Source organism: Vipera berus, assembly GCF_964194415.1.
Source record: "Vipera berus genome assembly, chromosome: Z".
Taxonomy (NCBI): Eukaryota; Metazoa; Chordata; class Lepidosauria; order Squamata; family Viperidae; genus Vipera; species Vipera berus.
The window spans coordinates 3,824,599-3,851,121 of record NC_138205.1 but is presented as its reverse complement, the minus strand read 5'-3'; the positions used below and the strand labels follow the sequence as shown (position 1 = coordinate 3,851,121).

The 26,523-nt window shown below is 47.3% G+C and overlaps 1 protein-coding gene across 1 annotated transcript; it reads left to right on the top strand.

The window, feature by feature from the left end:
- Positions 1-1,689: 1,689 nt before the first annotated feature.
- LOC308677939 (copine-6-like) lies at positions 1,690-24,968 on the top strand (the record flags this gene model as incomplete). Its single annotated transcript, XM_081344660.1, has 15 exons — positions 1,690-1,842; positions 7,844-8,032; positions 8,917-8,991; positions 10,196-10,270; positions 12,280-12,363; positions 13,663-13,752; positions 14,605-14,703; positions 17,635-17,721; positions 17,857-17,916; positions 21,786-21,919; positions 22,039-22,093; positions 22,200-22,251; positions 23,042-23,175; positions 23,312-23,545; positions 24,843-24,968. The coding sequence occupies 15 exons, from the start codon at positions 1,690-1,692 to the stop codon at positions 24,966-24,968; spliced, it is 1,647 nt and encodes a 548-aa protein (XP_081200786.1).
- Positions 24,969-26,523: the final 1,555 nt, after the last annotated feature.

Sequence of the window (26,523 nt, the reverse complement as noted above, 5' to 3'; positions counted from 1 at the left end):
GTTCAGATTGAGCATTTTACGTCCCTGGAAATCTTAACCGGGTTCCTATTGACCATGTTCCATGCCAGGAAATCTTAACTGGGTTCAGACTGAGCATCTTACATCCCTTCAAATCTTAACCGACTGTTCTCCAGATTGGAAAAGGCATCTTTAAAGATTTTTTTTAAAAAATTCTGCTGCTGGAGCATCCTGGATTTGACCTGACTCACATCCCCGGGGGCAGCTGACTCCCCCCCCCCGCCCTGGCTCCGAACCCCCCTGTCATAAATCAAAGTCCAGGGAGCTGACTCAGCACCCTGCGGGCTCACAAGTGCAGGTGCCAATGTGGGGATGCCAGCTGGCCTCCCACGGCTTCCTGTCCCGTTGCTGGAGCTGGGAGGACGGTTGCACGGGGCAGGAGTCCCAAGAAGGCCCCCCCCCCTGCCAGGATGCCAGTTCCCAGCCCCATCCAAGCCCCTCTCTCCGTCCCCGGCTGTGCCCGGCCCCTGGCAGGGGTTGGCATCAATGGGACACCAGGCTGGGTTTATCCTTTCAAACAGTTGGGTCACCCCTTCCTTCCTTCCTCCTTCCTTCCTTCCTTCCTTCCTTCCTTCCTTCCTTCCTTCCTTCCTTCCTTCCTTCCCCTCTTGCTTTCCTCCCTCCCTTCCATTTTTCCTCCTTTCCCTCCTTCTTCTCTTCTTCCTTCCTGCCTGCTTTCTTTTCTTCCTTCCTCTTTTCCCTTTCCTTCCTCCCTCCCTCCCTTCCCTCCCCTTCCTTTCCTCCCTCCCTTCCATTTTTCCTCCTTTCCCTTCCTTCCTTCCTTCCTTCCTAGCTTCCTTCCTTCCTTTCCTCCCTCCCTTCCATTTTTCCTCCTTTCCCTCCTTCCTTCCTTCCTTCCTTCCTTCCTTCCTTCTTTCCCTCCTTTCCTCCCTCCCTTCCATTTTTCCTTCTTTCCCTCCTTCTTCTCTTCTTCCTTCCTGCCTGCTTTCTTTTCTTCCTTCCTCTTTTCCCTTTCCTTCCTCCCTCCCTTCCCTCCCCTTCCTTTCCTCCCTCCCTTCCATTTTTCCTCCTTTCCTTCCTTTCTTCCTTCCTTCCTTCCTTCCTTCCTTCTTTCCTTCCTTTCCTCCCTCCCTTCCATTTTTCCTCCTTTTCCTCCTTCCTTCCTTCCTTTCCTCCCTCCCTTCCATTTTTCCTCCTTTCCCTTCTTCCTTCCTTCCTTCCTTCCTTCTTTTGTTCCTTCCTTCCTTCCTTCCTTCCTTCCCTCCCTTCCATTTTTTCCTCCTTTCCTTCCTTCCTTCCTTCCTTCCTTCCTTCCTTCCTTCCTTCCTTCCTTCTTTTGTTACTTCCTTCCTTCCTTCCTTTCCTCCCTCCCTTCCATTTTTCCTCCTTTCCCTTCTTCCTTCCTTCCTTCCTTCCTTCCTTCCTTCCTTCCTTCCTTCCTTCCTTCCTTCCTTCCTTCCTTCCTTCCCTCTTCCCCTTCCCATCTCAAAATGCTGCTACCCTAACCCTGACGCAAATCACTTTAGGACAATGGTTCCCAAAGCAGGCATCTTCTAAAATCTGCTGGATCACTGTTCACATCATCCACAGCCAGTCAGCCTCTCCCCACAGGGATATCCCACCTCCCAGAGGACTCCAGTCCTCCGGCCTGTCCCTCCTTCCCTCTCTCTGTTTCACCCCTCCTCTCCTTCCCTCCTTTTAGCTGCCGTCATGTCTGAAGGGGCCGACTCCCAGCCTGTGGCTTTGGGGGCCTCCCGGGTCGAACTACGGGTCTCCTGCTGGGGCCTGCCGGACAGAGAAGCCAACATTAAACCTGACCCGAGTCTGATTATTCAGTTGCTCAGCGATGGACAGTGGAACGAGGTACGGCTTTTTAAAAATAAAAAATCTGGGCATCCTCCATGCTGGCTGGGGGATTCTGGGAGCTGAAGTCCACCCATCTTAAAATGGTTCCGTTGCGTTAGAGGAAAATTGAAGGGCTTAATTGCCGCTTGGAAGTGACTGGGAATATTTCCTTCCTTCCTTCCTTCCTTCCTTCCTTCCTTCCTTCCTTCCTTCCTTCCTTCCTTCCTTCCTTCCTTCCTTCCTTCCTTCCTTCCTCCCTCATTTTCTTCCTTCCTGTTGTGTATTACTAATTGTTATTTACATTAGTTAAACAGAAGTTACAGAACTGAGGTAAAACCGCGGCAGCTTTTGACAGCTGTCAAAAGCTGCCGGGCGAAACCGCGCAAGCGCCAAAAGTGACAGCTCAACACGCGCTACAGATGACAGCTCCGAGCTGTCAAAACCAAACGAACCCGATTGGCGGAGACCACGGCGCGGGAGAAGACTCACCCGGGATTGGTCGATCCGCCGGCAGCTGTCAGTATAAATAGTTGTCATGTTCCCTTGTTCTTCGCCTGGTTCAGAATAAAAAGTTAAATTGTTAACTTGCTGTCTCGCCTGCTTCTTAGATAAAGCACTGGCGACGAAGGTGGGATGCTGCTTGCTTAGCTGAAGTCACTACCTAAGGGGAGAAGAGATTTTTTTCCCTTAGCCGAGCTGGTCACTTGCTGAAGTCACTGGAAGTCAAACTTCCATTCAACGCAAGCAGCGGCACCTCAAATACAGACAGCATGACGAATCACGGCCACATTCGAGAATTCGATACCCGCCACCCAGAAGGCTGGGAATCGCATCTGGGCCAGGTAGAAGGGTACCTGGTAGTCAAGAAGATAACGGATGACCGGGCCAAGGCGGCCGCCCTCCTCTGGCTCAGCGGCCCCGCCGTTTATGATGCCGCTGTGGGGATCTTCACCCCGGAGCCGGTCGCCACCATCTCTTATGCAGACCTTACTGAGGGGCTGAGTAAATACTTCATGCCCCTCAAGTCAGAACTCTACTGGAGAGTGAACTTCGCTCGGAAACTCCAGCTTCCTGACGAGTCAGCAAATGACTTCATAACCAGGGTCAGGCATGCCGCACGTCGGTGCCGGTTCCCGGATTTGGAAGACCGAATCCGGGACCAGATTGTCATAGGGCTTAAGGACGAACGGCTGAGGAAGAAGCTGATCGCCAAGCCTGAAATGACAATGACCGATGTGGCTAGAGAAGTCATCGCATACGAAGACTGCCACGGAGACGACCGACGGGTACCGGACAGCGGACCACGGGGGTCCGTGCACCAGGAAGACGGCAGGTTCAGCGGTTCTGAGGACGACGACGGCCCCACAGATATAGACGCGGTGCAACGGCGGTTCGAGAAACTGAGGATGCAACGCAACTACAGGGGGGGCCCTGCCAGCAATCAGAGGGGGCCCAATTTTCCGAATAACAGGGCGAAATGTGCCAGCTGCGGCGGAAGCCACCCCAGGGCAACGTGCCGGTTCCGCAGCGCCAAGTGCCACGGGTGCGGGAAGACAGGTCACCTCAAAGCCGTATGCCGCAGCCGGAGCCGGGAAAACCTGCACGACCTGGAGGTGACAGCCGAAGGTATGGCCCCACATACACTAAGAGCTAGGCACAGCCCCAGAACCCCAGTGTCTAACGTAAGGGGAAGGGCAGAGAAACATACAGTCCACAACATCCTTAAGCCCAAAATTAAGGTGGACGTCCGGATTCAGGGAATTCCCTGTGAGATGGAGGTGGACTCTGGGTCCTCCGTCTCACTAATCTCTTGGCAAACGTACAGGGACATTTGTAACCGTAGTAAGGAAGGACCCGCCCTTAGACCCACTAAACTCCGCCTAGCCGACTTCCAGAAAACGCCCATTAAACTCCGGGGAAAAGCTTCCGTCTCCGTAGAGTTCAAAAAATTTAAAGGATCCCTTCCTATTTTGGTGACCCAAGAAAACAGAATAAGCCTGCTAGGATTAGACTGGTTTGAGGCACTAGGAATAGCGTTGACAGGTGTCAACGCCATTCAGCTGTCAAAATTGGAATCCGTCTGCCGTCAATTCGCGGACGTTTTTGACAGCTCACTAGGGAAATACACGGGACCGCCCGTATCACTTAAACTGAACCCAAATGTGATGCCTGTCAGAATCAAGGCCAGAAGGGTTCCCTTCGCTTTAAGGGAAAAAATAGAAGCGGAGCTCGACAGATTAACAAACTTAGGGGTCCTCGAACCGGTAGAAGGGGCCGAGTGGGAGACACCCATAGTGACCCCAGTTAAACCAAACGGCCAAATAAGATTATGCGCCGATTATAAAGCGACCCTCAACCTCGCTTTAAACGCACATGCCTACCCGGTCCCGGCTGTCAAAGACATCCTGGCGGCCATTAAGTCAGGCGCCATATTTGCCAAATTAGACTTGGCGCAGGCGTATTTACAGTTGCCTGTCACCCCTGACACTGCTTTGGCTCAAACAATAGTCACCCACAAGGGAGCATTCAAAATTAACCGCCTTCAATTTGGCATCTCTGCAGCCCCGGGAATCTTCCAGGAAATCATGGAGAAAACACTTAAGGGAATCCCCGGGGTCTGCCCATATTTTGATGACGTCCTAATTGCAGGGGAATCAGAAAATGACCTGGCTGACAAACTAACTAAGGTACTCCTAAGGTTCAGGAAGGCTGGTCTCAAATTAAAAAAAGACAAATGCTCCATCGGGGTGCCCTCAACAGAGTTCTTAGGGTTTAAAATAGACGCTAAGGGAATTCACCCCACGGACACAAAAATTAAAGCTATCAAAACAGCACCGACCCCCAAAAACAAACAAGAACTTCAGGCTTTCTTAGGGTTAGTCAACTTTTACCACACCTTCCTACCGCATAAAGCCTCCATTGCAGAACCCTTACATAGATTACTAGACAAGGGCAAACCCTGGACGTGGACCCCTGAGCATGATAAAAGTTTTAACTTCCTAAAAAACTTACTCTCCAGCAGCACAACCGTAGCCCTTTTTAACGAACAGCTGCCCTTATGTCTCGCCTGTGATGCCTCCCCGTACGGCATCGGAGCGGTCCTAAGCCATTTAACTACAGAAGGAATACAGACCCCTGTAGCGTTCTATTCGAGAACGCTGTCAAAACCTGAGCGGAATTACGCTCAAATCGATAAAGAGGCTCTAGCTATAGTGGCCAGCGTAAAAAAATTTCATGATTACCTGTATGGTCGACCATTTACTATTTATACTGACCATAAGCCCCTATTAGGACTCTTTACAGTAAACAGGCTAACACCACAAATATTATCTCCCCGCATCCTGAGATGGTCTACATTTCTATCAGCCTATTCATACAAACTAGAATACAGGCCAGGGAAAACCATGGGCCATGCAGACGGCCTGAGCAGACTGCCGCAGCCAATTGTTGACCCAGACCCAGCACCAGCTGGAAGGATACTGGCTATCTCAGAACTGCCAGAATGCCCCTTAACTGTCAAAGATATCTCCGCAGCTACCGCGGGAGACAAAATCCTAGGCAGAGTCCTAGGCTATGTCACAACGGGCTGGCAATATGCACCCCAGGAACCACAATTCCAACCTTACTTCTTAAAACAAAAGGAATTATCCACCCATCAGGGATGTCTCTTATGGGGCTGCAGAGTAATCATCCCTGACAAACACAGGCTTAAGGTGCTAGATAGCCTCCACGAAGGGCACCCGGGCACCGTCAAAATGAAGGCTCTGGCCAGGAGCTATGTGTGGTGGCCGGGTATAGACAAACACATTGAGGCACACGTAGCTGGCTGCTATTCCTGCCAGCTAGTTAGAGCAGCTCAGCCACAGGCGCCCGTACATAGATGGGAAACGACAAAGTCACCTTGGTCCCGCATTCATATAGATTATGCAGGTCCGTTCCAGGGACAATCATTCCTAATTGTCGTTGACAGCTTTTCAAAATGGCTGGAAGTGGCGCCGGTAGCCAATACAACCTCCTCGGCCACTATACAAGTTTTAAGGGGATTATTCGCCACACACGGCCTCCCTGATGTTATAGTTTCCGATAACGGGCCCCAATTTACCTCCTACGAATTCCAGAGTTTCACAACGGCGAACTCTATTAGGCACACCACCTCGGCTCCCTTTCACCCATCATCGAACGGCTTGGCAGAGGTGATGGTAAAATCAACCAAGGAGGCCCTGCGCAAGATCATCTCCGGCAACTGGCACCAACGACTGGCACAATTTCTTCTCTCCCAACACACCACGCCTTGCACAACTACCGGAAAGTCCCCAGCAGAGCTTCGCTGGGGCAAAAGATTGACCACCAGACTGGACCGTCTCCACCCAGACAGATCCCCTCCAGACCCAGACCTACCCCTCCATCATAGAACTCTCACCACTGGGCAAGCTGTCTGGGCGAGAAACTACGGGGGAGGAAACAAATGGACACAAGGGGTGGTCATCGAACAAACAGGCCCTTTGTCTTACATCATTGACATCGGACAAAATATACACATCCGCAGACACATAGACCAACTACGCCAACGCAGTCCTCAAACTATAGGGGGAAGGGGTGACGACGAAATACCGACAGAAGCACCGGCGAAAAGACTGGCACGACAGGACTCCCCTGATCGGAGCATACCAGTTCAACACCCCACTCCAATTTACGCAGATCCTGCAGAGCCAAACCCCCCACCCCCGGAACCGACCCAAGAGGCGCCAAGAGAACCAGAACATACTACCGAGGCTACCCCCCGGCGCTCCGAGAGATTAAAGAAACCTCCCACATACCTGAAAGACTATGAATGGGGAAAACCAAAGAAGAAACAGTTGGGGTAAAATCAACTCAATCAGAGGGAGGGGGAAGGGGTGTTGTGTATTACTAATTGTTATTTACATTAGTTAAACAGAAGTTACAGAACTGAGGTAAAACCGCGGCAGCTTTTGACAGCTGTCAAAAGCTGCCGGGCGAAACCGCGCAAGCGCCAAAAGTGACAGCTCAACACGCGCTACAGATGACAGCTCCGAGCTGTCAAAACCAAACGAACCCGATTGGCGGAGACCACGGCGCGGGAGAAGACTCACCCGGGATTGGTCGATCCGCCGGCAGCTGTCAGTATAAATAGTTGTCATGTTCCCTTGTTCTTCGCCTGGTTCAGAATAAAAAGTTAAATTGTTAACTTGCTGTCTCGCCTGCTTCTTAGATAAAGCACTTCCTCTCTTCCTTCCTTCCTTCCTCTCTCCCTCCTTTCCATTCTTCCTTCCTTACTTCCCTCCTTTCCTTCCTCCCTCCCTTCCTTCCTTCCTCTATCCCTCCTTTCCTTCCTTCCTTCCTTACCTCCCTCCTTTCCTTCCTTCCTCCCTTCCTCCCTTCCTCTCTCCCTCCTTTCCTTCCTTCCTTCCTTACCTCCCTCCTTTCCTTCCTTCCTCCCTTCCTCCCTTCCTCTCTCCCTCCTTTCCTTCCTTCCTTACCTCCCTCCTTTCCTTCCTTCCTCCCTTCCTTCCTTCCTCTCTCCCTCCTTTCCTTCCTTCCTTCCTTCCCTCCCTCATTTTCTTTCTTCCTCTCTTCTTCCTTCCTTCCTCTCCCCCTCCATTCCTTCCTTCCTTCCTTACCTCCTTTCCTTCCTTCCTTCCTTTCTCTCTTCCTCTCTTTCTCACTCCCTCTCTCCCTTCTTCCTCCATCCCCCCCCTCCTTCCCTCCTTCATGCTGGCTGGGGAATTCTGGGAGCTGAAGTCCACTTGCCTTAAAGTGGCTAAGGTTGAGAAAGAGCACTGTTTTGCAAGAATATAAGCATCAGACAACAAAAAATAAAAATAAAGAACCCCAGAAATGCGATATTCCTCTTTACAAAAGTGCAGCCAAATCAAACCTCCAATACTTGCCGGAAACATCTTCCGACTTTTCTCCCAAGTAGGATACTCTTTCTGGGCTTCCTCGCGCGCGCACACACACACACACACACACACACACACCCTCTCCTTTCCTTCCCCAGGTGGGGCAGTCGGAAGTCCTGCACGGGTCCCGGAACCCCGTTTTTGCCCACGTCTTCGCCCTGGATTACTTCTTTGAGGAGATGCAGAATCTGAGATTCCAGGTGTTTGACGCTGAGGAACCAGGTGATCCCGAACTTTGCTGTGAGGCTGGGAGGTTGATTGGCCTCACCGAATGCTCCCTCGGGCAGGTAGGAGGGGCCTCTGCCTGTCCATCTGTCCGTCCATCCATCTCACCCACCACCAGCCCTCCCTCCCTCCCTCTCTCTCTCTGTCCTTAATCTCTTTCTCAGTCTGTCTGTCTGTCTGTCTGTCTGTCGCCTATTCATCTATCATCTATCATCTCCCTATGTACGTCCATTTATCAATTGTCTATCATCTGTGTATCACTCAATCTATCATCTATCATTCCTTCTGTCTTTCTATCTTTATCTATCTATCTGTCTGTCTGTCTATCTATCTATCTATCTATCTATCTATCTATCTATCTATCTATCTATCTATATCATTTATCTACCTATCTACCTATCTGCCTTTTATCTATGTGTCTATCAGTTATCGATCCATCTTCTATCTATTTATCTATCTATCATCTATCTGCCTTTTATCTATCCATGTCTGTCTCTGTCTGTCTGTCTATCTATCTATCTCTATCTATCCATCTTCTATCTGTCTGTCTATCTATCTATCAATCATCTATCTGCCTTTTATCTATGTGTCTTTATCTATCTATCTATCTCTATATCTATCCATCTTCTTTCTTTCTATCCATCTATCTGTCTGTCTATCTATCTATCTATCTATCTATCTATCTATCTATCTATCTATCTATCTATCATCTATCTGCCTTTTATCTATGTGTCTGTCTCTGTCTATCTGTCTATCTATCTCTATCTCTATCTATCCATCTTCTTTCTATCTATCATCTATCTATCTATCTATCTATCTATCTATCTATCTATCTATCTATCTATCTATCTATCACCATTTTCCTATCTTGCTAGTCATCCATCCATCCATCCATCCATCCATTAATTCATCCATCCAAACATTAATTCTATTTTTTCATCTCCAGATTGTTTCCCAGACCAAGGTTACCAAGCAGCTGGCATTGCTAAATGGAGAGATTTTGGAGAATTCAATCATCACGGTACATAAATCCAGGGGAAGGGGCAGGAGAAAGAGAAATGAGAAATAATCTTAATTTTAGAGAAGGACAAAGGGAGAAACCAAGCATAATTCGGGGTGGGGGGGTGGGAAGGCAGGGAACATGGCCTAATGCGAGGAATTGTAGGAGTGATGGAAACAGCATGATCTGATCAGAAACACAATTTGGGTTTCATGTGGTCTAGAACCACGGGCGAAAATTTATTTTAATTGGAAGCTAAGATGCGTTGGGACCATTAGGTCCCATAACAGCTAGGAGAAGCTGACCTTGATCCCACCAGTGTCGTCCTCTGGTAATCAACATTTAGCTTTTTTTTCCCTCAGTGTGCAGTTTGGCTTACTTACAAGAGTTGTCTCTTCTGGCTTTTGAAAACAGGAGAGCAGATTCTTACTGTAATTTTGCAAATATTTTCAACCTGCCTTTCTTGTTCTATCTCATCTGCACCACAACCTTATAAGGTGGCATGGGCTGTGTGCTTCACAGGAAAAATAGGGATTTGAGCTCGTCTCATCTAATGACCGTCAGCTCTTGGTTTGCAGGAATTTAAGCCCCAGAGATTTCAAATATAGGGTGGGAGAATTGAATTGATGGGGGATGCTTAGTTAGAATGAGTAATGTCTTTAGAATATATTAAGTTGTTTTAGTGAAATAAATATCAACAAGAAGAGTTTAGTAGTAAAGAGAATACAAATAGTCTCCAATTACAACAATTCGTTTCGGCCATTAAAAGTTACCACAGATCTGAAAAAAAGAAGCTTACAATCGGTCCTCATACTTATGACCATTGCAGCATCCCCGTGATCACATGATCAAAACTCGGATGCTTGGCAACTGGCATGTACTTACGACGGCTGCACTGTCCCAGGCTCACGTGATTCCCCATTTGTGACCTTCCCAGCCGGCTTCCAACAAGCCAAGCCAATGAGGGAAAGCTGGATTCGCTTAGCGACCATGCGATTCACTTAACAACTGCAATGATTCGCTTCACAACCAGTGGCAAAATGGCTCACAAATGCAGAGCCCGCCTTACTTCACACTGAGCCTTGCTTAGTGACAGAAATTCCAGCCCCCAGTTACAGTCGTAACTTGAGGACTAGCTGCATGTATTTCAAGAAAAGGGTAGGCAGATTATCTTGGAGGTATTTTGCTGTCTTGAGATGAATTTCTGGGCCATTTTTGTGGGCAGATTGAAGCCGAAGAGGTCTCCCGCACCAACGAGTTTGTCCAACTGGAATTTTGCGGTCAAGAACTGGATGACAAGGTAAGGAAAAATTGAGAAGTGGATCCTAGAGGAATAATATCCAAGGTTGGGGTGTCACAGGACTCTTTGCCTGGGAAGCGAGCTATGTAGCCTAGAAACTGGCGGCATTTTAAACCAGACATTTACCTCATGATTAATTGCTTTTTAAACAAGGAAGAATAATCTTTAATGAAGAGAAAGACCAGGGGGGAAATGATAGCGGTCTTCCAATATTTGAGGGGGCTGCCGCAAAAAAGAGGGGTGCGTGTCAAAGCTATTCTCCAAATCACCTGAGGGCAGCACAAGAAGCAACGGATGGAAACTAACCAAGGAGAGAAGCAACCTGGAACTGAGAAGGAATTTCCTGACAGTTAGAACAATTAACCAGTTAACAACAGTTAGAACCAATTAACCAGTTAACGACAGTTAGAACCAATTAACCAGAACGACCGACCACCAGAAGCTGTGAATGCTCCAACACTGGAAGTTTTTAGGATGAGACTGGACAACCATTTGTCTGAAATGGTATAGGGTTTCCTGCCTGAGCAGGGGGTTGGACTAGATGACCTCCAAGGTCCCTTCCAATTCTGTTATCCCCTCCTCCTTTTTAAGAAGATCTTGGGCAACCATTTGTCTGAAATGGTCTAGGGCAGGGGTAGGCAACCTCGGCTCTTTTATGACTCATGGACTTCAACTCCCAGAATTCCTGAGTCAGCTCAGGAATTCTGAGAGGAATTCTGTCAGCTCAGGAATTCTGGGAGTTGAAGTCCATGAGTCATAAAAGAGCCGAGGTTGCCTACCCCTGGTCTAGGGTCTCCTGCCTGAGCAAGGGGTTGGACTAGAAGACCTCCAAGGTCCCTTCCAACTCCGTTATTCTATTCTCATTCTAAAGTGGGGAGTTAACAGATGCCGGCTGGGGAATTCTGGGAGTTGAAGCCCACCCGTTTTAAAATGGTTAACCCATCATGCTAAATACTGCCCACGTTCAGAAACTTTTTCAGATCAGTGTTTTTCAACCTGGAGCCCTTTAAGAGGGGTGGACTTCAACTCCCAGAATTCCCCAGCCAGCATCGCTGGCTGGGGAATTCTGGGAGTTGAAGTCCACCCCTCTTAAAAGGCTCCAGGTCGAAAAACACTGCATGGTTTCGATCCCCTTAAACAGGATTATCAGATAGCAAATGGCTTTTTCTCACCTGTCCATCTTCTCCACCTTCATTTCCACGCCGCTGTGGTTCGTCCAGCCATCTTTTTTTCCCCTTCTTTTCGCAAGGTTGTGAGCCGCTGATGCGACGGAGCTGCATCAGTTTGTAGATGCCCCATTTAATCTGACAGGCCTTTTTTCCCCCTGAGGATTGCCCAGCGAGGCTGGGCTCATTTGGAGAAAACCTGCTCTCTGCAGGATTTTTTAAAAAATGCATTTTATTTTTCCGCACCGCCGGGTGCAACACGGTGTCCCAGCCCTCCTGAAATGAGCACGACGTGACGCTGGCGTGTGCTTGGCTTTCCCTGACCCCCGAGTAGAAGTACAGGTAGAACTCGACTTAAAACGATTCATTTAGTGACTATTTGAAGCTGCAACGGCGGCGGAAAAAAAGTGAGCGAGGACCGTTTCTCAGACTTAAGACCCCCGTCAGACCCTTGGCGACGGGCACGTCTTTATGACGGCCCTGGGCTCAAGCAAAGTCCATGGGGGAGCCAGGTTCTCTTCACAACCGTGTGATTAGGGGAACAAGGGCTGCGTTTCACAACGGTGGCAAGCAAGGTCCCGAAACGGGGCAAAGCTGACTTAGCAAGCTTTGCGACAGAAATCTTGGGCTCAAATGTCGTAAGTCGAGGACTACCTGGAAAAAAGGGCAAGGGTGTGTTGGAGGACCTTAAAGGACCTCCGTGGGAGAGCAGCTGGTGTGATACCCAATCTGGATTGTTGTGATCGGCTCCCGGGAGTGTCAACCTTATGGCTCCTTCGCTGTAGCGCCATGGAGCGTTTCGTGAAAAAATTACTCTCTAAAAAAAAACAACCTGTTCCGCAGGATTTCTTCAGCAAATCCGATCCTTTCCTGGAAATATATAAGATGGGCAGTGGCGAGTCGGAGAATCTGGCCTGGAGGACAGAGGTGAGGATATTATGGGGCCCCTCTGTAGAGTTTGATGGGAGGGATTTTTTATATATAAAAAAAAAACAGTGTGGGGGGGAAATGGAGACATAACAAATTTAAACGGGCTGGAAGGAAGCTGAAAGGCAGCAAGGAGACGCTTTGCAAGCCTCTGAGCCGGCTGATCGGTTAACCGGCTATCCGAATGGATACGTCCAATCCTGTTAAGGTTTTAGAATTACTCGTCTTTTATTATTTCAAGGCTTTTAGTGTTGCAAGACGCCCAGCATCGTTTCGAAACGAGATGGCCAGCAAAGAAATGTAATTAAGAAACTAAATAAATAAATAAAATAAACTTAGAGAGAGAGAGAATGACAGACAGACAGATAGACATAGAGAGACATAGATAGATAGAAGATAGAGATAGATAGATAGATAGATAGATAGATAGATAGATAGATAGATAGATAGATAGATAGATAGATAGATAGATAGATAGATAGATATAGAGACAGACAGACAGACAGACAGAGACAGATAGATAGATAGATAGATAGATAGATAGATAGATAGATAGATAGAGACATAGAGACATAGAGACATAGAGACATAGATAGAGACAGAGATAGATAGATAGATAGATAGATAGATAGATAGATAGATAGATAGATAGATAGATAGATAGATAGATAGATAGATAGATAGATAGATAGATACAGACAGAGACAGATAGATAGATACAGACAGAGACAGATAGATAGATAGATAGATAGATAGATAGATAGATAGATAGATAGATAGATAGATAGATAGATAGATAGATAGATAGATAGATAGGGATAGATAGATACAGACAGAGACAGACAGACAGATAGATAGATAGATAGATAGATAGATAGATAGATAGATAGATAGATAGATAGACAGACATAGATAGACGATAGATAGATAATAGATAGATAGATAGATAGATAGATAGATAGATAGATAGATAGATAGATAGATAGATAGATAGATAGATAGACAGACATAGATAGACGATAGATAGATGATAGATAGATAGATGATAGATAGATAGATAGATAGATAGATAGATAGATAGATAGACAGACATAGATAGACGATAGATAGATGATAGATAGATAGATAGATAGATAGATAGATAGATAGACAGACAGACAGACAGACAGACAGACATAGATAGACAGACAGACAGACATACACACACACACACACACATGGTTTAGGGATAAAAAAAATGACAATTTCTTGGGGTTAACCTTTTTTTGAAAATCTCTCTCCCATCGTTTTGTGCCCTAGGTGGTGAAGAACAACTTGAGCCCTCGCTGGCAACCGTTCCGAATTTCTTTGCAATCGCTGTGCAGTTGTGATCCCGACAGGCCTATACGGGTAGGCTTCTTCCGAGCCGTATTAAAAGAAAGAAAGAAAGAAAATTAAGAGAGGGGGGGATGAATTGAGTGCGGAATATTGATTTCGAAAGTCTTGGCTACATCAAAGCCTTGGTGGAGCAGTGGGCTAATGCCTCCTTAAGTAACACCAGATGCCTGCAATTAGTGCAGGTTCGAGTCCCACCAGGCTCAAGGTTGACTCAGCCTTCCATCCTTCCGAGGTAGGTAAAATGAGGACCCAGATTGTTGGGGGCAATTAAGCTGACTTTGTAATAATGCCGCTTGGGGGTGTGTGTGAAAGCCCTAATAAGCAGGCATATACATAGAATGAAGGCTATTGCTAAGCACATTGATTTGTGCTTCTTAGATTGTAAGCCGCCCTGAGTCTTCGGAGAAGGGCGGGATATAAATGGGATTTTAAAAAAAAGACCGTGGTGGGGGGAAAAAAAGTCTGTTTAGTTCTAGACATCAATATAAAAGGATTTAAATCCATGTTTCTTAAACTGGACAAGTTTAAGCCGGGTGGACTTCAATTCCCAGAATTCCCCAGCTGTGCTGGCTGGGGAATTCTGGGAATTGAAGTCCATACAGCTTAAACTTGGCAAGTTGGATAAACACTGCTTTAGATCTGGAAATAATCTCAAATTACAGTGAACAATTAGGAAACCTACGAAGCGATTGAGTAGCAGAACCAATTTTCCAACTGTTTTATTTCTCTGCTCCTGGAGGGGGAAAAAAATCCCAGGCAAATCAGGGTCTGCCTGCCTTTTAATTGGATTTTTTCGGAAGGAACCAGGCAGAGCAATTCTCCTCCGTATTTCTGGCTCTGTCACTTGGCCATTTTCTTTTCCAGTGTGTGGTTTACGATCACGACTCCAGTGGGAAACATGATTACATTGGGGAATTCAACACAAGTTTTCAAGAGATGCTGAAGGCGTCTTCCGGAGAAGAGGTAATGGAGAAGGAGACGGAGGGAGGGAGAAAAAAAGAAAGAGAGAGAGAGAGAAGGAAGGATGGATGGAGGGAAGGGAGGAAAGAAGAGAGGAAGGGAGGAAGAGAGAGGGGAAGGGGCAATGGATCAAAGGTAAGAGGGAGGGAGGGAGGAAAGAAAGAAAAAGGAGAGAGGAAGAAAGGAACGGAGGAAAAGACGGGAGGGAGGGAGGGTGGAGGAAGAGAGAAAGGGAGGAAGGAAGGAAGGAAGAAAAAGAAAGAGAAGGAAGGAGGGAAGGAAGGGAGGCAGGGAAGGGGCAATGGATCAAAGGTAAAAGGGAGGGAAGGAGGAAGGAAGGAAATGAGGAAGGAAGGAAGGAATAGAGAAATAGTGACAAAGAAAGAGAAAGAGAAAGGAAGGAAGGAAGGAAGGAAGGAAGGAAGGTAGGTAGAGAAATAGTGACAAAGAAAGAGAAAGAGAAAGGAAGGAAGGAAGGAAGATAGAGAAATAGTGACAAAGAAAGAGAAAGAGAAAGGAAGGAAGGAAGGAAGGAAGGAAGGAAGGAAGGAAGGAAGGAAGGAAGGAAGGAAGATAGAGAAATAGTGACAAAGAAAGAGAAAGAGAAAGGAAGGAAGGAAGGAAGATAGAGAAATAGTGACAAAGAAAGAGAAAGAGAAAGGAAGGAAGGAAGGAAGATAGAGAAATAGTGACAAAGAAAGAGAAAGAGAAAGGAAGGAAGGAAGGAAGGAAGGAAGGAAGGAAGGAAGGTAGGTAGAGAAATAGTGACAAAGAAAGAGAAAGAGAAAGGAAGGAAGGAAGATAGAGAAATAGTGACAAAGAAAGAGAAAGAGAAAGGAAGGAAGGAAGGAAGGAAGGAAGGAAGGAAGGAAGGAAGGAAGGAAGGAAGGAAGGAAGGAAGGAAGGAAGGAGAGGGAGATGGCCAGGTCCACTTGTGTCACTGTGTGGATTTCACTTCCCAGCGTTCCCAACAACGGCCAATATGAGGGGTGGGGGTGGAATTCTGGGCCTGAACTGAAGCTCCCCTTCACCTTATCCTTAACAGACCTTAAGTGAAATGACTAGAAGTGGATTTTAGCAAACCAAACTCTGCTGTACGTTTTAACGCTCTCTTTTAGCGCTGCAGCCTTTTCCTTCATTTAATTTTTTTTAAAAAAAAGATCCAGCTTTTATCTGCTTATCCACTTCGTTAATTAAAAAAAAAATTAAAAAGCCTGCTTTTTTTATTATTATTTTTTTTAAGATGGAAAACTCACTCTGGGAGTTTGGCCCTTGTGAAAGGAGATACTTTAGCAACGCTGTGCTAAAGTTCAGCGCTGTGCTAGGTTTGACTTCAAACTTCAGAGTTTTAACACTTGGCCAAGCTTAGAAGAAGACAGGGGGGGGGAAGAGAAATCTGAAAGAATTAAAATGATGGAAGGACCATGAATTCGGTGGCTGAGTTTTCACCACCCATGGGATTAGGGTAAAATAGATCCAGGTAGTCCTTGAGTTATGCTTCGGACTGGAATCTCTCCCATAATTTGGTGAAATTGTAAATCTGGATGTGACAGGACTCGATTTTACTACAGCCGTTTGCCTGAAATGGTATAGGGTTTCCTGCCTGAGCAGGGGGTTGGACTAGATGACCTCCAAGGTCCCTTCCAACAACTTATTATTATTATTATTATTATTATTATTATTATTATTATTATTATTATTATTATTATTATTATTATTATTATTATTATTATTATTATTATTTACCATTTTTACCATAAAGCGAATCACGGGGGTCATTAAGTAAAACATGTGGCCGTTAAACGAATCACATGTTCGTTAAACACGAACAGCTTCCCCTAATGGACATTTTTTTTGCTGGCTTTGGCCAGAAAACAGCAAAAAAAAAAAAAGGTCACAATTTGCAAGCATGTGACTGCAGGACTCTGCGACTGGTCGTAAACATGAGTCAGTCATATAAAACTTATATAAAACTTATACAAAATGTTCTATAGATGGCCCTTGCCACCAACAAGCTTAGCAAAAATGTTTTAAAAATATGTCAGAGTAATGTTGGAAATCTAAGCATAAGCCAGGTACTTATTATCATACGTGGTGCACATGTGTTAAAGCAAGGAAATATTGGACAAAAATTCACACATGGTTAGGAAAAAATCTAAGAGAAACACATAGACTACAAACCTAATTTTTTTTTTACTAGGTATAATGCCAGAAAAATTTGATAAGCAAAGTACATACTTGATTTTACACATGATAACAGCGGCAAGAATTATATTTGCACAATATTGGAAGAACGAAGAAACACCACCAGAAGAAGAAATATTTTTTTAAAAAAAATACTAGACTGTGCGGAAACAGACAGAGTTACTTTAAGGTTGAAAGAAAAAGGAGAAACAGAATATTTTCAAAGTTGGGACCTATTTTATCAATGGTTAGAGAAAAGATTTAGGGATTAGGAATTTTATTTGTATTAGTGAATAAGATACTCAGGCAACACGTTTTTGTTGAACGGTTGCTATTGAATTCTGTTTTTTAAAAAAATCAATGAAACTTTATAAAATAAATAAATAAAAATAAACGCGAGTCAGTTGCTAAGTGCCCAAATCACAATCATGGGACCCGGGTGGTCGTAAGTGCGAGGACAAGTCATAAAGCATTTTTCCCATGCTGAGTTTGTTTAATAATGGTCATAAGCCGAGGACTATCTGCATACCATCAGTAATTTATATTGCGGGGGGTGGGGGGAAATTGACCTTTAAGAATTTACATATTTTAGGGGGGAAAAACCTAAATTTTAAGAAGTGTTTTAATGTTGGGGTTAGTTGGAAAAAATAAAAAAAATCCCTGCTTTTCCTTATCTGGATCTTCTATCCAGAACAGCAAAAGGCAAAAAATATGCATTATAACCTCATTTCCTTTTTTTTTTCTTGGCAGGTGAAATGGGAATGTATTAACCCCAAGTATCAAGAAAAGAAGAAACACTACAAAAATTCTGGATATATTGTTCTCACTCAGTGCAAGGTGAGCCTTGTAGCCTTGTGGGGTGTCGGTATGAATATATCGGGCCTCCGAAGAAGAAGAAGAAGCAGAAAGCCAAGATTCTGATGATGGCTAACCGTCGCAGCCCTCAGCCTAACCATCATTGTCTCTCCGCAGATGGAGAAAGTCCACACCTTCCTGGATTACATCATGGGTGGTTTGCAAATCTCCTTCACGGTAAGTTTTAGAATTAAGAATTAAGAGAGAGAGAGGTAGGATCTTTAAGCAGGCTGTTGACTGTCTATTTATTTGATAGATCGATTGATCACTTGCATGTATTGTTCAACTGTCCCCATTATGATTTAATGCAGGCATTTTGATCCCCTTTTATGACCTTTCCTGCTACGGTTGTTAAGTGCATCACTGCTAAGCGATTATTAAGCGAGTCACACGGTCGTTAAATGAAACCGGCTTCCCCCATTGACTTGGCTTGTCAGGAAAGGTCGCAAAGGGAGGAATCACGTGACACACACACACACACACCTGGGATGCTGCAACCGACATAAATACGAGTCAGTTGACAAGCGTCCAAATTTTGATCACCTGACCATGTGGGGGGGGGGAAATGCTGCGACGGTCGTTAAGTGTGAAAAATGGTCGAAAGTCACTTTTTTCACTGCCGTTGTCCCTTTGGACAGTTGCTGAATGAGGACTGTCATCATCAAAGGGCCAAGTTGGAAGACCCTTGCTTTAGTATTAGGCTTTCTTTGGTACATTTGTCCAGATCTGGAGTAAACCTCAAGTAGAATTGGGTATGTGTAGTTTAATGAAGAGAAGGACGAGGGGTGACATGATAGCAGTCTTCCACTATCTCAGGGGCTGCCCCAAAGAAGAAGGAGTCAAGCTCTTCTCCAAAGCGCCTGAAGGCAGGAGAAGAAGCAACGGATGGAAACTCATCAAGGAGAGAAACGACCTAGAACTAAGGAGAAACTTCCTGACAGTTAGAACAACTAACCAGTGGAACAACCTGCCACCAGAAGTGGTGAATGCTCCAACACTGGAGGTTTTTAAGAAGAGACTGGACAGCCATTTGTCTGAAATGGTATAGGGTTTCCTGCCTTATCAGGGGGTTGGACTAGATGACCTCCAAGGTCCCTTCCAACTACTTCTTCTTCTTCTTCTTCTTCTTCTTATTATTATTATTATTATTATTATTATTATTATTATTATTATTATTATTATTATTATTATTAACCTTTTATTGTCAAAGTACAACATGTGTACATTGAGATTAGCTGAGCCTCCCCCCCCATGCTCTCTCCCCCCAACACACAGTGACAACAAACCCTCCATCCCACCACACTATGTGAACCAACTACACCACACACCGGCCTCCCAAGTCAATCCTGCATAAGATTATGTCCCATTTAAAAGCCTAACAGCCCACGGATAAAAGCTATTTTTCAGCCTGTTGGTACGACTGGCTATACTCCTATATCTCCTACCGGATGGTAGGAGAGTAAAGAGATACCGTCCAGGGTGTGAGTCATCCCTGAGAATTTTCCTCACTCTTCCAAGGCAACGAGCCCTGGCGAGGTCATCCAGTGGTGTCAGGGAACAGCCCACAATGTCTTGTGCTGTGCTCACCACCCTCTGTAATACTTTCCTGTCCGCGGCTGTCAGAACAGCATACCAAACCACAATACCGTACGAGAGGACGCTCTCTATAGTAGACCGGTAAAAGAGGGTCATTAGCCGTTGTTCTACCCTGTTCTTCCGCAAGACCCTAAGAAAGTGAAGCCTCTCTTGGGCCTTTCTAGCCACCTGGGTTGTGTTAACTTTCCAGGTCAGATCTTCGCAGAGGTAGACTCCCAGAAATTTAAAGGAGGAAACTCTCTCTACACAGTCCTCCCCGATGTAAAGTGGGGCAGGTTCTTCCTTTTTTCTCCGGAAGTCTAACACCATCTCTTTCCTCTTGCCGATGTTTAGGTGCAAGTTGTTGTTACTATTATTATTAGTTCCCTTAGATCTGGATCTGTTTGGCCCTAACCTATCAATCAATCAATCAATCAGAATAGATCTGGAAGGGACCTTGGAGGTCTTCTAGTCCAGCCCCCTGCTCAAACAGGAGACCCTAGACCATCTCAGACAAATGATTGTCTAGTCTCTTCTTCAAAATCTCCAGTGATGGAGCACCCACGATTTCTGGTGGCAGGCTGTTCCACTGGTTAATTGTCCTCACTGTCAGGAAGTTTCTCCTTAATCCCAGGTTGCTTCTCTCCTTGATTAGTTTCCATCCGTTGCTTCTTGTCCTGCTTTCTGGTGCTTTGGAAAATAAGTTGACACCCCCCCCCTTTCTTTGTGGCAGCCCTTCAAATACTTGGAATACTGCTATCATGTCGTCCCCCCCTCCAAGTCCTTCTTTTGTCTAGACTGGCCAAACCCAAATCGTGCAACCGTCCTTCCTATGTTTTAGTCTCCAGGCCTTTAAATAATCTTACTTGCTCCTCTATGCACTTTTTACCAAAGACTCAACATCTTTTTTTTTGTTTTTTTTGGCGACGTGGGGACCAAAACTGGATGCAGGATTCCAGGTGTGGCCTTACTAAAGGCTTTGTAAAGTGGTGCTAACGCTTCGTGTGATTTTGATCCTATGCCTCTGTTTACACAAGCAAGAGCCTTGGTGGAGCAGTGGGCTAATGCCTCCTTAAGTAACACCAGCTGTTTGCAATTAGTGCAAGTTCGAGTCCCACCAGGCTCAAGGTTGACTCAGCCTTCCATCCTTCCGAGGTAGGTAAAATGAGGACCCAGATTGTTGGGGGCAATTAAGCTGACTTTGTAAAAATGCCGCTGGGGGTGGGGGTGGGCGAAAGCCCTACTAAGCAGGCATATACATAGAATGAAGGCTACTGCTAAGCACATTGATTTTTGCTTCTTAGATTGTAAGCCGCCCTGAGTCTTCGGAGAAGGGCGGGATATAAATGGGATTTTTTTAAAAAAAGTGTTGAAGGAAAAGTCTTCATCATGGTCCAGTCCAAGCTGGGTATAAACAACACGGCGACTAATTTAGAAAGATGGTTGCAGTTTAGCGAAAGAGGAGAGGCAGACAAGAAGATGGCTCTGGAAGAAAAAAGAGAGAGTGAGCACATGTAGGGAGTGGGTTTTTATACCCTCTGGAGCCTTTTGTTTGGAGCTGCTTCCTGTTCCTGTTGGAGGCTATTTCTTGTGTCATGTATTTTGACCTGGGTCCCTTTGGCCTCTGTCCTGTCCTGCCTGAAGAGTTTGGGTGGGGTATGTAGATTTTAAGGGATGCGGTGGCTCAGTGGGTTAGGACGCTGAGCTTGTCGATCAGAAGGTCGGCAGTTTGGCGGGTCGAATCCCGAGTGCCGCGTAACAGAGTGAGCGCCTGTTATGTGTCCCAGCTTCTGCCAACCTAGCAGTTCGAAAGGACGTAAAAATGCAAGTAGAAAAATAGGGACCACTCCGGTGGGAAGGTAACAGCGTTCCGTGCGCCTTTGGCGTCTAGTCATGCCGGCCACGTGACCACGGAGACGTCCTCGGACAAGCGCCGGCTCTTCGGCTTTGAAACGGAGATGAGCACCGGCCCCTAGAGTCGGAAACGACTAGCACGCATGTGCGGGGGAACCTTTACCTTTACCTATGTAGATTTTAGGTGTCTTTGTCTTCTTAATCTTCTAGCTGGAGGGCTCCAATCTTCCTGAATGGATGATCACATCTGCATTTCTACAGATCTGGTTTCTGCTTGGAGGAGACTTGGGCCTATTAAGAAAAACTGGGCACGCTTTTCTGCCTCTTTGAGGAAATATATTTTTCTGCCCTTTTAATACTTCCTTCTCTGGTGGGGGGGGACTGACTTCCCACACCAGAATTGTGTTAGCTTTTCTGGCTGCCGCCCGTTTAACACTCACAAACACTCCTAACAATGAGCTAAGATTCCTCCAGCTTCTCTTTTCAGATTCCCAGCAACTTTTGCTCAGAGAGCTTTGCGCCTTAAATGAGTATCGGAAAATTCTCAAGACGCCTGGTACGAATCCGGTGCTCTAACCACTAGGCTACACCGCTGGCTCCCTCTCTCCCTTGCCCAGGTAGCCATTGACTTCACAGCCTCCAACGGGGACCCCAGAAGTGAACATTCGCTCCATTTCATCAGCCCCCGAGAGCCGAACGAATACCTGAAAACTTTGTCATCCGTGGGCGAAATCTGCCAGGACTACGACAGGTACGGGATAGGTGTGCGCCTGGCACCTCGAAACTACAACTCCCAGAATCCCCCTGCCACCTGTCCGGATGGAAAACTGAAACAGTGTGGGTTTTTTTTGTTTTTTGTTTGTCTTCCAGCGATAAACGGTTCCCGGCCTTTGGCTTCGGAGCGAGAATCCCTCCCGATTTCGAGGTAAGAATCCTGAGACCTGATTAAACTGAATCGTTTCCCCACAGCTTTTGTGCTCCGGGTTCGAATCCTCGTTCCTGTTTGTTTTTGTTTTTGTTCCTTCGGACAGGTGTCTCACGATTTCGCCATCAACTTTGATCCGGAGAACCCCGAATGTGAAAGTAAGGAAGAATTGTGATTTTTCAGTGGAATTCCTGGTGCTTTTTTTTTTAAAGAAAGATTTGGGGGATTGAAAACCCTGGCAATAATAGAGTCACTTGATGGAGTTAGGTGGAAGGAAGGAAGGAAGGAAGGAAGGAAGGAAGGAAGGAAGGAAGGAAGGAAGGAAGGGAGGGAGGGAGGGAGGGAGGGAGGGAGGGAGGGAGGGAGGGAGGGAGGGGAGAATTTTAAAAAGAGGAAATAGGGAGGGAGGGAGGGAGGGATGGAGGAAGGAAGGAAAAGGAGAATTTTAAAAGGAAATATTAAGGGAGGGAGGGAGGGAGGAAGGAAGGAAGGAAGGAAGGAAGGAAGGAAGGAAGGAAGGAAGGAAGGAAGGAAGGAAGGAAGGAAAAGGAGAATTTTAAAAAGAGGAAATATTAAGGGAGGGAGGAAGGAAGGAAAAGGAGAATTTTAAAAGGAAATATTAAGGGAGGGAGGGAGGAAAGAAGGAAGGAAGGAATTTGTGGGAAAGGAAAAGGAGAATTTTAAAAAGGAAATCGGGAGGGAGAGAGAGAAAGAAAGAAAGAAAGAAAGAAAGATTTTATTGTCACTTTAAACGTACGCTCATCAGCCTACATTAAAAGGAGCTTTTGTTTCCTACAGCTCTCAGAGAGTTACCCCCCCAAACATAACCTGCATAAACGTGACAAAAATAAAACAAATTATGCACATAGCCACACTCGCATGCACACACACACGTGGCCCAGAGAAACCACCCGGTCTGCAGTCTCGCTTTCTTTCCTTCCCTGGCAGAGATTCTGGGCGTGATCGAGGCTTACAAGCGCTGCCTGCCCCAGATCGAGCTCTACGGCCCCACCAACGTGGCCCCCATCATCGGCAAGGTGGCCGGGCCTGCAGCCGAGGAGGAAAAAAGTGGCATGCCCACGGTACGGGAGGGGGGGCGAAGGAAACACCTGAGACCCCCCCTCCCCTCCTGCCAAAGAGCCGGGGGTGGGGGGGTCTCACCTCGTGTCCCCCTCCTGGCTCTTGATACCCTCTCCGCCCCGTCCCCCTCTTTTGCAGAAGTACCGGGTGCTGCTCATCCTGACCGACGGGGTGGTGAGCGACATGCCCGAGGCCTGCGACGCCGTGGTGCGGGCCTCCCGTCTGCCTCTCTCCATCATCATCGTGGGCATCGGGAACGCCGACTTCTCCGACATGCGGGAGCTGAACGGGGACCGAGGGATGCTGGAGACGGAGGAAGGCAGGGCGGTGCGGGACATCGTGCAGTTTGTGCCCGTCAGGGAGTTCAAGAAGGTGAGGGGGGAGTGTGGGTGCCAGGCTCTGCTTTCGGGGGGTGGGTGGGGGGGGGTGAGGGAGCTGGAAGGCACCGGCCCTCAGGAGGGGCTCAAGGGCCGCTTTGGGCCTTGAATGTCTGCCTAGACAGGCCTTCTTTCTCAGTTTGTCCCTTCCTTCCTTCCTTCCTTCTCTCTGTCACCTTCCTCCCTTCCTTTCTTCCTTGTCTTCTTCCTTCCATCCTCCCTCCCTCCCTCCTTTACCTTTCCTTCCTTTTCCTACTTCCTTCTTTCCTCCCTCCCTCCTTCCCTTCTTTCACCTCGTCTCCTTCCTTCTCTGTCACCTTCCTCCCTTCCTTCCTTCTCCGTCTTCTTCCTTCCCTCCTCCTTCCTTCCTTCCTTCTGCCACCCTCCTTCCTTCCTTCCTCCCTCCCTCCTTTATCTTTCCTTTATTTTTTTCTACTTCCTTCCTCGTTCCCTCGCTGCCTTCCCTCACCTTCCCTCCTTGCTTCCTTCCCTCCTTTTCTCTGCCACTTTCCCCCATTCCTTCCTTCTCTGTCTTCTTCCTCTCATCCTCCCTCCCTTCCTTCCTTCTACCACTCTCCTTCTTCCTTCCTTCTTTCCCTCCTTCCTCCCACCCTCCTATATCTTTCCTTCCTTTTTTCTACTTCCTTCCTCGGTCCCTCACTCCCTTCCTTCACCTTGTTTCCTTCCTTCCTTCCTTCCTTCCTTCCTTCCTTCCTTCCTTCCTTCCTTCCTTCCTCCCTCCCTTCCTTCCTTCCTTCCTCCCACCCTCCTATATCTTTCCTTCCTTTTTTCTACTCCCTTCCTCGGTCCCTCACTCCCTTCCTTCACCTTATCTCCTTCCTTCCTTCCTTCCTTCCTTCCTTCCTTCCTTCCTTCCTTCCTTCCTTCCTTCCTTCCTCCCTCCCTCCCTTCCTTCCTTCCTTCCTCCCACCCTCCTATATCTTTCCTTCCTTTTTTCTACTCCCTTCCTCGGTCCCTCCCTCCCTTCACCTTGTCTCCTTCCTTCCTTCCTTCCTTCCTTCCTCCCTCCCTCCCTCCCTCCCTCCCTCCCTTCCTTCCTTCCTTCCTCCCACCCTCCTATATCTTTCCTTCCTTTTTTCTACTCCCTTCCTTGGTCCCTCCCTCCCTTCACCTTGTCTCCTTCCTTCCTTCCTTCCTTCCTTCCTTCCTTCCTTCCTTCCTTCCTTCCTTCCTTCCTTCCTCCCTCCCTCCCTCCCTCCCTCCCTCCCTCCCTTCCTTCTCTCATTCTTTCCTCCCTCCCCCCTCCCCCCTCTTCTTTCTTTTCCTCCCAGGCCCCCCCCAACGCTCTCGCCAGGACCGTTTTGGCTGAAGTCCCCAAACAGGTGGTGGAATATTACGGCAGCAAGGGAATCCCCCCTGGGACGCAGAGGTCCTCCTCTTCTCCACTGCCCCAGTGAGAGAGAGACCCCCCCCCAAGCACCCCCCCACCCCCTCTGGGCATGGTCTGCCCAGCACCTGAATGTGAGTGTCAAAAGCAGTGTCGCTCAGACTTGGCAACTGGCCAAGAAGCTGGTTTTGGGGTGCCCGGGGTGAGGGGATGAGGTGGAGATGTAATTGTGAGTGGGCAGCGACGGGGGAAAAAAAATAGGTGAGAATTAGCGAAAACGAAGGCCGAGGGCTGCGCCAACTCTAGAAGGCCCGCTAGCTTAAGCCTCTTGGAATGATGCGGACTTCAACGCCCAGCATTCCGAGCGGCACAGCTCGGAATGCTGGGAATTGCAGTTTTTCCCCCCCCTCCCCTGGAAGGGAAAGCAGAGTCCCGCACCACCATTTTGAGCCTGGTCTGTTGGTTTTTGCTCAGAAAAACATGGGGGAAATGGGCAAATCGCCTCAGAAGAGGGCAGGAGGGCAACCGCCAGGGGGCGAATCCCAAACAGGGGACTCTTGGGCACTCCAGAGGTCATCTGTGCAGCTCTTTTGTGCGAGCACTTGGGTGTAGGGTTAGTGGGTTGCGTGAAGCAGGAGATTGGTGGGTTGTGTGAACCCACAACAAGCCTGAGGCAAATCTAAGACAGAAGACACTTTGGGGGACTGCTGGGGACTCCAGAGATCATCTGTACAGCTTTGCCAGCTGCAAGAACCTAGGTGTAGTAGGGTTAGTGTGTTGTGTGAATCAGCGGATTTGTAGGTTGCCTTAGCCGGCGGAAGGGCAACAGCCCTGGGGCGAATGCAAAACAGAAGACACTTACAGACTCCAGAACCTGAGTGTAGGGTTAGGGGGCGGGTTGTGTGAAACCAGCAGATTTTGTGAGTTGTGTGAACCAGAGGGAGGGCAACGGGCATGAGGCAAATCCAAAACAGAAGACTCTTGGGGACTCCCGGGGTCAGCTTTCCCACAACTGCACGAACCTGAGTGTAGGTTTAGTCAATCGTTGTGTGAACTGGCAGATTTGTGGGTCAAATCTGCCAGTTCACACAACCCACTAAGCCTACATCCAGCTTCTGGCAGTTGTGGGAAAGCTGAGTTGTGTGAACCAGCAGGAGGGCAACAGGCATGAGGCAAATCCTAAACCAGGGGTAGGCCACCTTGGCTCTTTCATGACTCGTGGACTTCAACTCCCAGAATTCCTGAGCCGGCCACACTGAGGAGAAAAGGGAGAGGTTTCCAAGCTGAGCCAAGCTGGCTGAGGAATTCTGGGAGTTGAAGTCCACGAGTCATAAAAGACCCCCAAGGTTGCCTACCCCTGTCCTAAAGAGAAGTCTCTTGGGGATTCCAGAGGTCATCTGTGCAGCTTTCCCACAACTGCAAGAACCCGGGTGTATAGGGTTAATGGGTTGTGTGAACCAGCAGATTTTGCAACGGGGTTTGTTGTGCATCAATTTATTTATTTTCTCTCTCTCTCTCTCTCTGGCCCAGGTGCCTGTTACTCTTTCCCCACACCTCCGTCTTCCAGCCTCTGGTCCCTTTGGAAAACTACACCGACCCCTTCACGTGGGAGAAAGAGAGAAAGC